The sequence below is a fragment of the Ranitomeya variabilis genome, chromosome 2 (assembly GCF_051348905.1).
Source record: "Ranitomeya variabilis isolate aRanVar5 chromosome 2, aRanVar5.hap1, whole genome shotgun sequence".
In the NCBI taxonomy this organism is placed as follows: domain Eukaryota; kingdom Metazoa; phylum Chordata; class Amphibia; order Anura; family Dendrobatidae; genus Ranitomeya; species Ranitomeya variabilis.
The window spans coordinates 871,958,304-871,977,175 of record NC_135233.1 but is presented as its reverse complement, the minus strand read 5'-3'; the positions used below and the strand labels follow the sequence as shown (position 1 = coordinate 871,977,175).

Genomic DNA, 18,872 nt, shown 5'->3' with positions numbered 1-18,872 from the left:
ATGGTCAGCAAAAACCCTATCAAAATTTCCACGCTGGATATTCAAGAACCCCCGAACCGTCTAACGGCCCGGGGGGAGAACACCAGCCCCCTAGAGCTTCCAGCAAAATCAGGAATCACATTAAGTACAAGCTGGACAAAAAATAAGAGCGAAGCAAATAACCAAAAAAACAAGGAAGCAGGACTTAGCTTAATTTTGCAAGATCCAAGACCAGCAGACAGGAGCAAACAGAAAGGAACTGATTACAACGATGCCAGGCACTGGACTGAGAAACCAGGAAGTTTATATAGCAACACCCCTGGACTAACGACCCAGGTGGGTGCCAAACTGAGGAAAGACAATCCCAGAGTCATATCACTAGTGACCACAAGAGGGAGCCAAAAAAGTCTAATTCACAACACTCTCCACTCACGCTGTGGAGGTTTGTGTGGATTCCGGGGTGGAGGGCAATTTCATGTCCTCAGCCTTCTCCCAATGGCACGCAATACCTCTGGTGATGCTCACCAAGCCAGTGACCGTCCAAGTGGTAAATGGGTTCACACTGCCCTCACAGATCACTCATCAGACCATCCCACTTACTCTCACCATGTCTCCAGCACATCAGGAGATAATCACCCTATTAATCATACCTGAGGGTATTGATGAGGTCTTACTAGGAGTATCTTGGTGACGACATCATTCTCCCATATTGAGTGGTCCTCTGGGAGAATATTGGGATGGAGTGAGTCTTGTGAGGTAGATATCAGAGGGAGTGCGTTCAGGTGTCCTCCACAGGAGTGCCCGCAGATCTTTCGTCTCACCAAACACTATTGGTCCTATGCAGACGTATTCTCCAAGAGAGCTGCAGAGACTCTTCCACCGCACCGCCCCTATGACTGTCCTATTGATCTCTTGCCAGGTGCTGAGCCTCCCTGGGGTCGAGTCTATCCATTATCTCTCCTGGAGATGGAGGCAATTTACCAGTATATCAAGGAAAATCTGCTGAAAGGGTTCATTAAGAAGGCAGTGTCACCTGCAGGGGCTGGTTTCTTCTTTGTGCAGAAGAAGAATGGGGAGTTACGCCCATGCATTGTTTACAAGGGTCTTAATGCTATAACCATTAAGAATAAATACCCTTTACCTCTAATTTCTGAGCTCTTTGATAGGTTGCGGGGAGCGAAGGTATTTACTAAGCTAGATCTGCCGGGCACCTATAACCTGATACACATCCGTGATGGGGACAAGTGGAAGATGACATTTAACACTAGGGATGGCCACTATGAGTACCTATTGATGTCCTTTGGACTCTGTAAGGCCCCTGCTGTTTTCCAAGACTTTGTGAATTACATTTTCCGGGATCTGGTATCCACCTCAGTCGTAGTCTATCTGTATGATATTCTCATCTACTCTCCAGATTTAGACTCCCACCGGAGAGATGTCAGCAGAGTCTTCGACCTCCTACGGGCTAATTCCCTCTACACAAAGCTTGAGAAGTGTGTGTTTGAGCAGGAGTCCTTGCCATTCCTGGGCCATATCATCCCTGCTCAGGGATTGGCTATGGATCCTGCCAAACTAGGGTCTGTGATGAACTGGCAAGAACTCCATTCTCTTAAAGTGGTGCAGCGCCTTATGGGGTTCATTAATTACTATCGCCAGTTCATTCCCCACTTCTCAACTTTGGTAGTGCCTCTGGTTGCCCTCACCAAGAAAGGAGCTAATCCCAAGTTGTGGTCGGAGGAGGTCTCCAAGGCCTTTCTGTCCATAAAGTCACACTTCACTAGCGCTCCCATTCTACATCTCACCGATGTCGATAAACCATTTATCATGGAGGTGGATGCCTCTTCCGTTGGTGCTGGAGCTGTCCTCTTTCAGAAGGATGCTCAAGGTCGGAAACATCCTTGTTTTTTATTCCCCAAGACCTTTTCACCGGTGGAGAGGAATTATTCCATCTGGGACAGAGTTGCTACCTATGAATTTGGCCTTCTCTGAGTGGAGACATCTCCTGGAGGGGGCTTGATACCCCTTCCAATTATACACCGACCATAAGAATCTCATTTATTTGCAGATGGCCCAGCGGCTAAATTCTCAACAGGCCAGATGGTCCCTGTTCTTTTCCCGATTGAACTTCATCCTCCACTTTCTTTTCGGGGAGAAGAACTCTCGTGCCGATGCTCTCTCCCGTTCTGTAGTCTCATCTGAGGAGGGAGAGGAGCCTTGGCTTATTATCCCATCGGGATGCTTGAGAACCCTGGCCCCGGTTTCGCTAGAGTCTGTGCCCCAGGGCACGACTTTTGTTCCATCTAATTTGTGACCAGAGGTTCTTTCTTGGGCTCATTCATCCAGGGTGGGTGGACATTTTGGGACTACGAGGACATTTGAGCTCCTGGCGAGATCATATTGGTGGCGGCATATGGCCCATGACATCAGAGACTATATTCGGGCATGTGTCCCCTGCGCCAAAAATCGGTCTCCCCGGCAGCAACCTGCGTGTCTACTGTATCTCATGTCGGTGGCAAATAGGCCCTGGGAGATGTTTGGGATGGACTTTGCTGTGGGTTTACCCAACTCTGCAACTGTACCGTTATCTGGGTGGTCTCCGACCATTTCTCTAAGATGGTGAACTTGGTGCCTCTTCCATGGGTAACTTCAGCACAGGCTTTGGTGGCGCTATTCATTAAACATGTGTTTCACCTACACGACAAAATAGTCAGTGATCAGAGTCCCCAGTTCGCTCATTGGTTCTGGAGAGAGCTTTGTCATCTGCTCAGCATTGAGCTAAACCTCTCTTCAGCATGCCATCCCGAGATGAACGGGTTTCTTAGTGAAGGCCAACCAGACCCTGGTCACATATTTGCGACATATTGTTTCTGCTAGGCAGGATGACTGGGCATCCTTGCTACCATGGGTGGAGTTTGCCCTTAACAATGCCGCTGCTGTCTCCACAGGGCAGACCCCTTTCCAACTTAATTACAGCCAGCATCCGTGTGTTCCTGTGCCCATGCCAAAGTCGTCCTCCAACTCTAGGGTGGCAAACTGGGCAGTGGAGGCTCGTGACATTTGGAACCTCACATAGGATGCCATCTGGGCCTCTAAGGAGTGAATGAGGGTCTCTGCCGATGCGCATCGGCGCTCCACTCTGACTTTTGCCCCTGATGACTTTGTGTGGCTCTCTGCCCGTAACATCAGGCTACAAGTTGAATCCACTAAGTTCGCTACTCGCTTCATAGGTCCCTTCAAGTTCCTGTAACAGGTCAACCCTGTGGTCTATCGTCTGGCCCTTCCTCCGCACCTGGGTATCACTGATACTTTTCATGTGTCCCTTTTAAAATCCGTTCACATGTCCTAGTTTTCTAAGTCTTCTGCTGGGACATCGGGCTCGTCCGCGGATGTTATTGAGGTAAACGCCATTGCTGGGTCTAATGTGGTGCAGGGCAAAAAGTTCTATCTGGTGGATTGGAAGGGTCATGATCCAGAGGACAGGACCTGGGAACCTATTGAGCACCTCTGGGCTCCTCAGCTCATTGTGGCTTTTGAATGTGGCGAGGCTCAAGGAAAGGGGGTAATGTTAGGCATCGAGATCCCACCGCTGCACAGGGGGAATCTCAAGCCATGTCTTCTGCGGTCTCCCATTCTTTCTCAGCCGCAGAACATCCTGCTCAGCAGAAACGTCGATCCCAGTGACTTGCTCAGGCTAATGCTGTGCATTTGGTTGCGGCTGCATCCATGGGTCCAGCTATAGCAACCAGCATTAGTCAGTGGCGAGCAAATGCTTCTGGGACTAAGTCCTGCTTTTGGCCTTCTCTGCATGCCCATGAGATGACCACTCATTGGTGGTCATAGATTCCATGCCCAGGTCCACAAGCAGCTTGGATTGGTCCATTGGTAAGGTGCTTGAAGACTGCAGCAGTGATGAGCTAATATACTCGTTACTCGAGATTTCTCGAGCATGATCGGGGGTCCTCCGAGTATTTTTTAGTGCTCGAAGTTTTAGTTTTTCTTGCCGGAGCTGAATGATTTACATCTGTTAGCCAGCTTAAGTACATGTGGGGATTCCCTAGCAACCAGGCAACCCCCACATGTACTTATGCTGGCTATCAGAGGTAAATCATTCAGCTGCAGTAAGAAAAACTAAAACTCTGAGCACTAAAAAATACTCGGAGGACACCCGAGCATGCTCAAGAAATCTCGAGTGACGAGTACATTCGCTCATCACTAGACTGTAGCTATAAAAGGATCTCACGGCCGCACGGCCGTGCGCTAATATACTCTGAAATTGTGGTGTGTGTGCAAGCTTGTATGTCTATGGTGCCACCTCCTAATGATCCCCTACCCTCTTGTTGTGAATGTGCTTGGGAGTTTGGAGTAAAGACAGCGCCGAGTAGTGGCATCGCTTGTGTGACACCGTGTGCACACCTCGAACCAAATCAAATAGCTAGCATCTGTTAGTGGCGTTCGCCAGTGCGATGTTGCACGCATAGTGGCTCTAGACAGACTCTTACCAACACGTCCTAGGGGTTGAGTCTAGTGACTTCACTTGCACCTTATGTGCTGTGCCCTGTGACAGCTAACAGGGTACACTGCTCTTACATTAATTTATAGCGGCTCTGTGAGGCAACAGAGTTCGCTGTAGTTCACACCGGGTGACGGTTAACCCGCGTGTATTTAGTGCTGTACCGCCATACACTATCCGCCACTACTGAGCAGCAGTTACCATCTCTGCACAGTGGACCCAGGGTTGTGAATGCACCTTATCTTTATATTTTATTCAGTGCATTCCGTCAACCCTAAGATGGGGTAATAAAATGTTTGTCAATAACTTTATATGGCCATAGAGGCTAAGTGGCTGATCCTACAAGTGAGATTAGGCTTCAGATAACAAGATAACAGGTAGCACACACCGTGACACAATAAGGCCATGTGCACACGTTCAGTATTTTTCGCGTTTTTTTTGCGTTTTTTCGCTATAAAAACGTGATAAAAACGCGAAAAAAACGCTAACATATGCCTCCCATTATTTTCAGTGTATTCCGCATTTTTTGTGCAAATGTAGCCTTTTTTTCCGCGAAAAAATCGCATCGCGGAAAAAAAAGCAACATGTTCATCAAAATGCGGAATTGCAGGGGATTCCGCACACCTAGGGGTCCATTGATCTGCTTACTTCCCGCACGGGGCTGTGCCCACGATGCGGGAAGTAAGCAGATTATGTGCGGTTGGTACCCAGGGTGGAGGAGAGGAGACTCTCCTCCACGCACTGGGCACCATATAATTGGTAAAAAAATAAGAATTAAAATAAAAAATAGTCCTATACTCACCCTCTGATGGCCCCCGAAGTGTTCCCGCCTCTGTGCTGCACGCTGGCTTCGGTTCCTGTAGCTGGTGTGCGGTGAAGGACCTTGCCGAATGACGTCACTGTCCTGTGATTGGCCGAGACCGCTCACGTGACCGTGACGTCATGGAAGGCCCTGCGCGCACACATCAGCTATACGGAACGGACGCCGGTGAGGAGATCTGATGTCTGCGGGTGAGTATAAGCATTTTTTTTATTTTTTTTATTATTTTTAAACGTTCTATCTTTTACTATAGATGCTGCAAAAGCAGCATCTATAGTAACAAGTTGGTCACACTTGTCAAACGCTATGTTTGACAAGTGTGACCAACTTGTCAGTCAGTTTTCCAAGCGATGCTACAGATCGCTTGGAAAACTTTAGCATTCTGCAAGCTAATTACGCTTGCAGAATGCTAAAAAAACGCAAAAAAACCGGAAAAAAAACGCAAAAAAAAAATGCGGATTTCTTGCAGAAAATTTCCGGTTTTCTTCAGGAAATTTCTGCAAGAAATCCGCAACGTGTGCACATACCCTTTACACTAAGCGACTTACCAACGATCACGAACAGTGATGTGATCATTGGTAAGTCGTTGTGTGGTCGCTGGGGAGCTGTCACACAGACAGCTCTCTCCAGTGACCAACGATCAGGGGAACGACTTCGGCATCGTTGAAACTGTCTTCAACGATGCCGAAGTCCCCCTGCAGCACCCGGGTAACCAGGGTAAACATCGGGTTACTAAGTGCAGGGCCGCGCTTAGTAACCCGATATTTACCCTGGTTACCATTGTAAAAGTAAAAAAAAAAACACTACATACTCACCTTCTGATGTCTGTCACATCCCCCGGCATCCACAGGGTTACACGCTGCTGCCGAGAGCTTCCTGCACTGAATGTATCAGCGCCGGCAGCAGTGGTGACGTCACCGCTGTGCTCTGCTTTACGGCCGGCCAGCGCTGACACATTCAGTGCATGGAAGCCGCCGGTGGGGGACGTGACAGACATCAGAAGGTGAGTATGTAGTGGTTTTTTTTTACTTTTACAATGGTAACCAGGGTAAATATTGTGTTACTAAGCGTGGCCCTGCACTTAGTAACCCGATATTTACCCTGGTTACAAGTGAACACATCGCTGGATCGGTGTCACACACACCGATCCAGCGATGACAGCGGATGATCAGCGACAAAATAAAGTTCTGGACTTCTAGCTCCGACCAGCCAGGGTCAATTTTAAACTAGCTCATGATTGCAACTAAAAAGAGCATGAACAACTTTGAGTAATGTTCACACACAATAAAATTAATTTAATTACATTTCATACATCATTTGACACACGCCATTGTCCACAAGTTTTCTGTGTTTTTTGAGTACTGTAGACAACATCAGATTTTCTTCAGGTCTGTTCAAATTATATGCTAGATTCGGGTTCTTGGAACACAAGAGGAAATGATTCTTTTACAATTGTTAAAGCTGTGCATATGTGAAATAATTATTTTCTTCTGCTTTACAGGTTTTCAACCCATTTTATGTGTTCCAATCCTATTCTTTAAGTATATGGATAGCTACATCATACTATGAATATAGCTTCGCTATTTTATTTATGACCATCTTGTCCATTTCTGCAACAGTGTATAATTTAAGAAAGGTATGTGTGCTTGTGTTTAAACAAAACAGTGTTATATTCCATTTTCCTTAACAAAAACTATTTACACATCTTTTTTTCATTTTAGCAATCAGTCAAACTGCACAGAATGTCAGCATCCTACAACAGCATTTTGGTTTCAGTGCTTCAAAAAAATGGAGGTAACAGTTACTCAGAATATTAATTTACTGATTTGTAACATGTAGCTATGTAGTAGTGTGTATGTCAGTAGTGTTCTCACTTTTTACCGTACTTTTTGGACTATAAGATGCACCGGACCTTAAGACGCATCCCAAATTTTAGGGTGGAAAATAGCAGAAAAAAGATTTTTATAAGATGGGGGTCCGTCTTATTGTTCAAATTTAAAGTATCTTATCTGAGAGCCGGCGGTGGTACAGTGGGATTGCAGAAGGCAGGGTCCCTTCCTCTGGAAGCCGGCAGCAGCAGAAGTGTGGCAATGCTGCAGTCCCAGGGTGCAATGCTGCGGGTCCGGTGTTGGCGCTGAAGAGCTGAAGCCGTGTCCCATCCTCAGGATGCCGGCGGTGGCAGAAGTGGGGCAATGCTGCAGTCCTGGGGTGTGATGCTGCTGATCATGGTGTAGGGTCTCTTCTTCAGGATGCGGCAGCAGAAATGTGGTGACAATACGGCCCAGTGTCCACAGTGAGCAGAGCCGAGCGCATTACCGATTTCCCTGCGGCCATCTTCCTGAAGCCGTGTGCCGCCGGAGGCTTCAGGAAAATTGCCGCTGTGTGCAGATTAAAATCTCAGCGGCCATTTTCCTGAAGCCGAGTGCCACCGAGATTTCAATCTGTGCACGTGCGGCCTCTGGCAGCCATTTTCGTGAAGACTCCGGCGGCCCATGGCTTCTGAAAGATGGCTGCAGGGAAATCAGTGATGCACTCTGCTCACCGTGGACACTGTACCATGGTGCCTCCAAATTTCTGCCGCCTGTATCCTGAAGAAGAATCCCTGCTTAGGACCACTCCGCACCACCCACCGCCGCAGCATCGCCACACCTCTGCCACAACCCCCCAGTAAGCCTGCGTTCACACTATAAGATGCACACTATTTTCCTCCCACATTTGTTGGGGAAAAAGTGCGTCTTATAGTCCAAAACTAAATTTATGTAAAAGTAGTACCTTCTAGTTGAACTAGTTGAACACTGAACCAGGAGTGTTTACATTTAACCAAATGAGGACCTTACACTGCAGAAGTGGCATCAATTTCACCACAGTAGAAATAGTATAATAGGAACCAACAGGTCTTCCACGACACCCAATCAAGCAGATGGACAACCAAACAGGAGAGTTCACATTTCCAAAAATTACTGGCAAATAGCACAAATGAGGCATCAATTTCCCCACAGAAGAAATAGTCTAATAGGGACCAACAGGTCTTCCACTACTCCCAATCCTAGTATAGAAAAGTAGGAGACAAAAAAAAGCGCAAATAGGGTCTTATCCTCAGGATTGCTTCTAATCAATTATGAGAGAACTGCTCACCTGGTGGTACAAAGTAAAGGCGTGTAGTTTGTCAGCTGCTGCAGATCCACAGGTCGGCGCTGCGACCTCTTAGAGACGTTATAATAGATAAATTTGGATAAAATCTGCGCTGCTGTGACAAATAATGGATCCAGATATAGTTATAAGGTGTTCGGGTGGTTTATTCAACGCGTTTCGAAGCTCATGGCTTCTTCTTCAGGAAGTTTCCACACAGAGATATCTCTGTGTGGAAACTTCCTGAAGAAGAAGCCATGAGCTTCGAAACGCGTTGAATAAACCACCCGAACACCTTATAACTATATCTGGAACCATTATTTGTCACAGCAGCGTGGATTTTATCCACATTTATCTATTATAATTACTCCCAATCCAGCAGATGGACACCCAACCTAAAGTGTTCACATTTAGTCAAATGAGGGCATTACCCCACAAAAGTGGCATCAATTTCACACCAGAGTAGAAATAGTATAATAGGGACCAACAGGTCTTCTATTACACCTAATCCAGCTGATGGACATCCAACCCAAAATGTTCACATTTCCAAAAATTACTGGCAACCACAAAGTAGCATCAATTTTGTTACAGTAGAAATAGTATAATAGGCACCTACAGGTCTTCTACTACGCCCAATCCAGCAGATGGACACCCAATCAGGAGTGTTCACATTTAAACAAATGAGGGCCTTACACCATAGAAGAGTCATCAATTTCACCACAGTAGAAATCGTATAATAGGGACCAAAATGTCTTTCACTACACCAAATTCAGCAACTGTACACCCAACCAGGAGTGTTCACATTTCCAAAAATTACTGTCAGACACCACAAAAGTGGCATCAATTTTACCACACTATAGATTGTATAATAGGGACCAACAGGTCTTCCACTACACCCAATACAGCAGATGGACACTCAACCAGGAGTGGTCACATTTCCAAAACTTACTGTCAGACACCACAAGCGTGACATCAATTTCACCACAGCAGAAATAGTATAATAGGAACTGACAGATCTTCCACTACACCAAATCCAGCAGATGGACTCCCAACAAGGAGTATTCATATTTCCAAAAATTACTGGCAGACACAACAAAAGTGGCATCAATTACACCACAGTAGAAATAGTCTAATTGGGACCGACAGGTCTTGCACTACACCCAATCCAGCAGATGAACACCCAACCTGGAGTTTTCACATTTTAAAAAATGAGGGCCTGACATCATCGAAGTGGAATAACTGTTAAATGAATAGAAATAGTATAATTGGGACCAAGACATCTTCCACTACAGCTAACCCAGCAGATGTAGACCAACCTTGACTGTTCACATTTCCACAAATTTGTGTTAACATCATCAGCAGCAGCCACAACATTAACAGAAGCCACACTAAAGATATCACAGAGTGCAGTTACGTGACATTAATGCATCACACTAAAAATTGTAATATCACGTAGTCTGTACACTCTGCGATTGGGGTACAAATGTCATTGGAGATCCATGACTTGCTCATCTTAATGAAAGTTAGGCAGTCTACATTTTCAGGAGACAGCCGGCTGCTCTTATCTGTCCACCAGTAGCGCTGAAGACAAGTTCTGAGAGAATGCTGGCTGCCGTGCGCGATAAAACCTCCAAGGCGTGTGAGGCGAGCTCAGGCCACTCATCAATTTTAGAAGACCAAAATGTGAAAGGGTCCAAACCCTCCCTGATGGTAAAATAAAGTTACGTTAAAACCAAGGACACCATTGTTTTTCCTGTGAAATTCTCAATAAGTTTGATGTGTCGCATGACCCTCTTCCCATTGAAAAATTAAAGTTGAATCCAAAATGGCTGACTTCAAAATGGCCGCCATGGTCACCACCCATCTTGAAAAGTTTTTCCCATCCCATATACTAATGTACCACAAACAGGAAGCTGATATCACCAACCATTCACATTTTATTTAGCTGTATCCATATAAATGGCCCACACTGTATATTGAATTCTTTTGAACCTGAAATACTTGAAGAAGTGATGCCTTCTCAAGAATAAATAAAAATACATATTTTTTATATCCAACAGCAATAAGCCAGATCCATGTGTTTAAGCTAAGTGGTGTTTGTTTCATGGTGAAAACAGGAAGTATTAGTGGAAAAATACTATGAAATCCTTTAAAACTGGCTCAAACCTATGGAGGTTCACGTTCATCCGAAACTTTACCTGAACTAAAAAACAAAACATTATTCATATAAAAATTGAAAATGTTGCTAGAGGAAATTGCATCAATACAAAGAATTTTGATTCATAACAATTTTGTTTTTGTTCCCTCCCTGCTCAAATTGACTAATCCTATGCAGGGTCTTACTGTGCAAATTTATCACAGTTGGTGCCTCTTACAAAGTAGGTATTTCACTAAAAATAAGGAAAACGCTGGAACTAAAATACATTTTTATAAATAAATTTTGCTCAGGTGCTACCAGTGCAAGTCATCCCAGTATAGATTGCCCCCAAAAATTCATACACACAAAATATAATGGTGAAGCAGAGAGCCAGAAGCCTAAAGGAAATGTGAGTCATTGAAGCCCAACAATTTTTTCATAACAATTTTTGCAATTTGTACCTATGCCTGTACAGGGACCCAATCTTTGTAGGATTCTACCCCAGGAATTCACATCAGATTTTGAAGCTAAAATATTAATTTTAGTAAAAATGTGAAATGACTGAAAAATACCAAAATAGAGTAATGGAAAACAAAGAATTTTGTATCCTCTTTAAAAACTTCAGTGACTTATGGACCTTACCAATTCACAATGGCAGATCTCAAAAAAACATATAGGGTTGAGCGACCTTTAGTTTTTTAGGGTCGAGTCGGGTTTTGTGAAACCCGACTGTCTTAAAAGTCGAGTCGAGTGAAATCGGCCGACCACCGTGAAAAGTTGGGTTTCGGCCGAAACACGAAACCCAATGAGGAAATTTTTTTTTTTCTCTCTCTCTCTCTCTCTCTCTCTCTCTCTCTCTCTCTCTCTCCTCTCCGTCCCAGCACAGAAAACTTCGTATTGCACATTCCAAATCCCTACTGCGCACAAGCGATAACATGACGATAGGCGTTCACTCCCCTAAGACCTATGTCATCACTCTGCCCACGCTCATTCATTGGCTGAAAAAATGGCGCTAAACGTGTCATACGAAACGCGACTTTAGCGCCAAGATCGCGTACCGCATGGCCGACCCCGCACAGGGATCGGGTCGGGTTTCATGAGACGCCGACTTTGCCAAAAGTCGGCGACTTATGAAAATGAACGACCCGTTTTGCTCAACCCTAGAAACATATGCTCCAATTTGTACTTTGCATAATATTATTTGTTTTATTGTATTATTTGTATAAATTGTTTTTTCACTATTGCTGGTTGGAATGGGTGAATATTTATTGCGGACAATGTGGAGGCAATGTATAAGAGTCATCTAACCACCAAAAACACAGTCATGCATCTTTGCAAAACATTGAATAAAACGGAAGGGTCATAAAATACATGTAAACTCCAAGGCTTTAACTGCTGCTGTCAATGGTGCAACTTGAGACAATGTCAATTCCAATTATTCAATAAATAATTGTGTGCAATTATTCGCAAAGGATAGTAAAATCCAGGTGATTAAGCATCTATTGTGGAGTACTTGGACATGTTCGAGTTCAGTTTCTATCCAAACAGACAGTAGAATGGATTTTTCTTGGGCACAGAAAACTGACAATGTAATGGATAGAGAGGAGAAAGAGTTTCGAGAGCAGTAAGTGAGGATGATCATGATGATGGAGATGACCACGAGGTGAATAAGGAGGAGAGCTTGAGCTTTACTTATTTCGGTGGTCATTTTGATTTCCCTATTTAAGTAGGTAATGACATTTCATCTTTTGATGGAGAGATGTAATTCCTAGTCGATGTGTATCAGGATTTAGGAGGTATATTTTACTACACCACAGCCTACACACTGTAAAAGGTTAGTCCTCCGGCAATGAAGAAAATAATTTACACACCTGAGATGCCAGCACATAGAAATTGCCATCACCACAACCACCAATAGAGCTGTCAGGCACTATTTACCCTCCTACACCATCATCAGTCGCAACATCCTTTACTCCCACGCTGATAGCAGAAAAAGCGGATTTCCTCCTAGAGGATCTGTGTGCTAGACATTGGCTTTTCACCCCATTTTGCTTCCCAGTTATCAGCAGCATTATCCATGACTGGGCAACAGTTGTTTCTAAGTGGAAAATACCCAGTGGAAATTTGGCCTGGCTATGAGTGCTCAAATCACTTACAACGCCCCTACCACCAAAGCTTACAAAGCCATCAACACGGCTTAGCATTAGAATTGTGTCCTCCATCTCTTTCAAATCATCAGGAATAATATTTTCTTGTGACATTAATGGGATGAATGAATAGGGTTCAAATCAATTCTTGAAAAAGATCAAGTGTTCTTGAGGTGGAGGAGGTGTACTGTACAGAACACTGACTCAAACTAACAGTGTTGCTGTTAGAGGTAACATCATCCTGTTGTGACTAATATGTATTATGTTCATTCCAGAGGCAAAGGAGGGCATTTTTACCTTTGTACAAATTTTGCTGATGCCAGCACTGCCACTGTTGCTGCTGTTGGTCTTGGTGTTGTTGCTGCTCTGATATTTTTAGCTGTAGTATGTTTTAATTCCCTCTTACACTGCCATGTCCATTGCCAGGACCTATTTTTCATGTACCATTGGACACAATTATAAATTTTACAAAAAAGTTTGAAAACCCAGCCAAAATATCCAATCAGTCAGAAATGCTCATGTACACATGACAGCCAAAAAGGCAAATACAACAACAGCACACCCATAGTAAAGATGTGTCTGGTGTCTACAGGTCTAAAATTGGCAAATTTAAACAGCTGTGTCAAAACAGACTTGCACGCGGTAATGTCTAGATTTAGTGTAATAATTTGTTTTTAGAGTTTTTGATAAGCAAATGTAATCCCCATGCCAAAGAGGATAGTGTAGCAATAAATTCCAGAGACTCATATTCACAATTTCTACATATTCTAGCATTACAGCATGCTTTCATTTAGGCTTTTCTGAACTTATATCCCTACCTTGTAAAAGGCAAAAAAATGGCTACTGATAGCTCATCTTTTAGTGTAAGTGCACACAATGGGCCTGCTACATCACAGTTGTAAAATTTAGGAGAAGGCCAAAAGCTGTGCTAAAATTTTGCCACTTTTGTCATTTTCATGACAGTAACTCCTAGCCAAGTCCATCAAAATGTGTAGAGCTGATGCGGGACAGGGCCGTGTCACCGCTGCTTAACAAATTTATGTTGAGAGGCAGCGTTTGCTATGCCACAAATCTTACTTCAGTAGTTCTGGAGTAGGATTTGTGGCGAGTCACACTCAGAGATGTCTGACATTCCTGATTGTTGAAGAGGCTTACGTCGGTCTTTATGAATTTTGATTATCTGGATAATGCAATCATCCCCAATGTGTGAAATGGCACCTGGCTGATTTTCATGTGAATCAAATTGCAAATTGTTCAAATTTGCTGTGCCCTGCGAATTTCAGGACATTCAACTGAGTTGATTCACAACGACTTCCTTCTCAATATACATGGCATAAAACAGACTGCAGTATCAGTGGTAACCATGCTGTGGCATGGGAAAAGGTTCAAATAGGAAAACTGAATTATGGTTATATTTAGTGTTGAGCGATACCTTCCGATATGCAAAGGTATCGGTATTGGATTGGATCGGCCGATACCCAAAAAGTATACCAATACCAATGCATATCAATGGGACACAAAATATCGGAATGGTTCCCAGGGTCTGAAGGAGAGGAAACTCTCCTTCAGGCCCTGGGATCCATATTCATGTATAAAATAAAGAATAAAAATAAAAAATATTGATATACTCACCCCTCTGACGGCCCCGGCTCTCACCGGTCCAAGCGTCTGCCTCCATTCCCTAAGAATGCAGAGTGAAGGACCTTCGATGACGTCGCGGCTTGTGATTGGTCGCGTGACCGCTCATGTGACCGCTCACGCGACCAATCACAAGCCACGACGTCATCGCAGGCCCTACACTCACTCATTCTTAGGAACGGAGGCTGCCGGTTACATCGCTAAGGTCCAGGGTCCGCCGGAGGGGTGAGTATATCAATATTTTTTATTTTTATTATTTATTTTTTACATGAATATGGATCCCAGGGCCTGAAGGAGAGTCTCCTCTCCTCCAGACCCTGGGAACCATACGCACCGCACACTTCCGATTCCGATTTCCGATATCGCAAAAATATCGGAACTCGGTATCGGAATTCCGATACAGCAAATATCGGCCGATACCCGATACTTGCAGTATCGGAATGCTCAACACTAGTTATATTATGTTATATTATTTTGCTCTTATACAATTGATAAAACCATGGAAAAAACTTTTAAACATTGTTTGACCTATCTTTTCATAGAAATATTTTTTAATGTAATTATTGTTTTGTTTATTTTTACCAGAACTTATAGAAGTACAATCTCAGTCCTTGGTTCCAGGTGATGTCATTGTTTTGGAAGGAAAAAAGCTTTTCTTGCCATGTGATGCCATTTTAATCAGTGGAGGGTGTACAGTCAATGAAGCGATGTTAACTGGTATGGATATTTCATTATTTTTTCCATTCTTTGAAATTTTCAGAATTTTGATAGTTGAGCCTTTATCCTGTAATTCCATTAAAGGGAACCTGTCACCACGTTTTTGGAAGATGGGATAAAAATAGCGTTAAATAGGGGCAGAGGTGGGCGTTACATTAGTGTGTGTGTTATGCGTTTATTACCCACCTAAGTTGCCGAAATAACTTTGCAAAGTCTCCGTTTTCGCCTGTCAATCAGGCTGGTCAGGTCGCATGGGCGTTGTCTTCCCCCAGATTTGGCGTAGTTTTCCGTTGGTGGCGTAGTGGTGTGCGCATGCCCAAAGTCCGGAATCCTCTTCCAGGGGATTTAAAATAGCGCGGTGTTCGTTATTGCATTGGTGATCGGTGGGCGCGGCCATCTTCCTTTGGCCGCGCGTGCGCAGAAGCGGCGCTCTGCTGGCCGCGGCTTCAGGAAAATGGCCGCCGCGATATCCATCTGCGCACGCGCGGCATCCCGCGGCCATTTTCCTGAAGCCGCGGCCAGCAGAGCGCCGCTTCTGCGCACGCGCGGCCAAAGGAAGATGGCCGCGCCCACCGATCACCAATGCAATAACGAACACCGCGCTATTTTAAATCCCCTGGAAGAGGATTCCGGACTTTGGGCATGCGCACACCACTACGCCACCAACGGAAAACTACGCCAAATCTGGGTGAAGACACCACGCCCATGTGACCTGACCAGCCTGATTGACAGGCGAAAACGGAGACTTTGCAAAGTTATTTCGGCAACTTAGGTGGGTAATAAACGCATAACACACACACTAATGTAACGCCCACCTCTGCCCCTATTTAACGCTATTTTTATCCCATCTTCCAAAAACGTGGTGACAGGTTCCCTTTAAGTCTTTGTAAGGGTAAATTGCCGGACAGTTGAGCTTTGAGTGTTTATTGCTTATGATGTTTTTGCGCACATTACATTTTACACTTGTGACCCACTGTTATTACTTCAATAAAAGAAATTTGAGAGGAGCAAAAAAACTCAATTTCAGTTACAGTTCAGTTTTTAGTTACGCCACTTTAGCTTCATTTTTTACATATGATCGAATGATATTTGTTGAAATGAAAGGTATAAATGTGTTTTGCGTTGATTTACTTTTATTTACTTTGTTTGTCTCTAATCTGCAAGTATGTGAAACTGTTCGCTCTCCATACACAAGAGCCAGAAAATTAATTTACAGATAACTTAAAAATATACCTTTACATGTAATTTCAAGGTGAAAGTATCCCTGTGATGAAGACACCACTCCCAAATATTAACAATTCCATTCCTTGGATGGCACACAGTGGTGATGACTACAAAAAACATGTTCTTTTTTGTGGAACTGAGGTCATTCAGACCAAAAGAAACAGTCAAGATCTTGTAAAAGCTGTCGTCCTACAGACTGGTTGGTATTTTGGTTATCAAATACTGTATGTATACAGTTTTACAGCTGCAGACAGAGGTTTTGAATTTTTAACAATCACTGTGATATATTAATAGGGTGGTGTTATAACTAGTGTTGAGCGATACCGTCCGATACTTGAAAGTATCGGTATCGGAAAGTATCGGCCGATACCGGCAAAGTATCGGATCTAATCCGATACCGATACCCGATACCAATACAAGTCAATGGGACTCAAGTATCGGACGGTATCCCTGATGGTTCCCAGGGTCTGAAGGAGAGGAAACTCTCCTTCAGGCCCTGGGAACCATATTAATGTGTAAAATAAAGAATTAAAATAAAAAATATTGCTATACTCACCTCTCCGACGCAGCCTGGACCTCACCGAGGGAACCGGCAGCGTTCTTTGCTTAAAATGCGCGCTTTTCCTTCCGTGACGCCACGGCTTCTGATTGGTCGCGTGCCGCCCATGTAGCCGCGACGCGACCAATCACAGCAAGCCGTGACGTAATTTTCAGGTCCTTCTAGGCATTCAGTATTTTAAAATTACGTTCCGGCTTTGTGATTGGTCGCGTCGCGGTCACATGGGCGACGCGACCAATCACAAGCCGTGACGTCACGGGAGGCAGGAGACGCGCGCATTTTAAAATGCGCGCGTGTCCAGCCTCCCGTGACGTCACGGCTTGTGATTGGTCGCATCGCCCATGTGGCCGCGACGCAACCAATCACAGCAAGCCGTGACGTAATTTCAGGTCCTTCAGGATTTTAAAATTACGTTCCGGCTTTGTGATTGGTCGCGTCGCGGTCACATGGGTGACGCGACCAATCACAAGCCGTGACGTCACGGGAGGCTGGACACGCGCGCATTTTAAAATAGTAGAAAATAGGAAGGGAGCTGTGCGGTCAATAGAAAACCATAAGCAAAATATCCACACAGAGATTGCTCAAGCCCCCGCACCAACTAACGGTGCGGGGGAAGCAACTCCGTACCCCAGAGCTTACCAGCCGCAAGAACTCACATATTAGCAAGCTGGACTAAACTCATAATACACTGAAATCATATTGCAGACTGATGAGCAAAAAATAATCAAACAGAAACTTAGCTTCTCCAGAAGAGACCGAAAACGAAGATAATCAGGGGAGATCAGAATAGCACTGAATACATCGACAGCCAGCAACAAGTGGAGGTGAAGCAGAGCTAAATAGGAAACTCCCTAGTGCATAACGAGGCAGCTGATTCAGCCACAGATCCGCAGGATAACAAACAAAGCCACCAGGGGGAGCCCAAAAACAAAACTCACACAATACCACGTGTGACCACAAGAGGGAGCCCGAAAGCAGAGTTCACAACAGTACCCCCCCCTTGAGGAGGGGTCACTGAACCCTCATCAAAAACCCCCAGGGCGATCAGGGTGAACCACATGGAAGGCACGAACCAAATCAACCGCATGAACATCAGAGGCGACAACCCAGGAATTATGCTCCTGACCATAGCCCTTCCACTTAACCAAATACTGAAGCCTCCGTCTAGAAATACGAGAATCCAAGATCTTCTCCACCACGTATTCCAATTCTCCCTCAACCAGCACAGGGGCAGGAGGCTCAACCGAAGGAACCACAGGCACCACATACTTCCACAACAACGACCGATGGAACACATTATGAATAGCAAACGATGCTGGGAGGTCCAAACGAAATGACACAGGGTTAAGGACTTCCAAAATCTTATAAGGACCGATAAACCAAGGCTTGAACTTGGGAGAGGAGACCTTCATAGGAACAAAGCGAGAAGACAACCACACCAAGTCCCCAACGCGAAGTCGGGGACCCACACAGCGACGGCGGTTGGCAAAGCGCTGAGCCTTCTCTTGTGACAGCTTCAAATTGTCCACCACATGATCCCAAATCTGATGCAACCTATCCACCACAAGATCCACTCCAGGACAGTCAGAAGGCTCCACCTCACCCGAGGAAAAACGAGGATGAAACCCCGAATTACAAAAAAAAGGTGAAACCAAAGTAGCAGAACTAGCCCGATTATTAAGGGCAAATTCGGCCAATGGCAAAAAAGCCACCCAGTCGTCCTGATCAGCAGAAACAAAACATCTTAAATAGGTTTCCAAGGTCTGATTAGTTCGCTCGGTCTGGCCATTCGTCTGAGGATGGAAGGCCGACGAAAAAGACAAATCAATGCCCATCTTAGCACAAAAGGTCCGCCAAAATCTAGACACAAACTGGGATCCTCTGTCGGAAACAATATTATCAGGGATCCTGTGCAAACGAACCACATTTTGAAAAAACAGCAGAACCAACTCGGAGGAGGAAGGCAACTTAGGCAAGGGCACCAAATGGACCATCTTAGAAAAACGATCACA

General features: G+C 44.7%; 1 protein-coding gene across 1 annotated transcript in view; it reads left to right on the top strand.

Annotated features, from left to right (window-relative positions):
* The window catches only part of LOC143808061 (putative cation-transporting ATPase 13A4), a 381,893-nt gene that overhangs the window by 167,479 nt on the left and 195,542 nt on the right, over positions 1–18,872 (top strand). The window contains exons 7-10 of the mRNA XM_077290321.1: positions 6,811–6,945; positions 7,031–7,103; positions 14,946–15,077; positions 16,330–16,500. Coding sequence (XP_077146436.1) covers positions 6,811–6,945; positions 7,031–7,103; positions 14,946–15,077; positions 16,330–16,500 — 511 coding nt within the window. The remainder of the gene's footprint in view (positions 1–6,810; positions 6,946–7,030; positions 7,104–14,945; positions 15,078–16,329; positions 16,501–18,872) is intronic.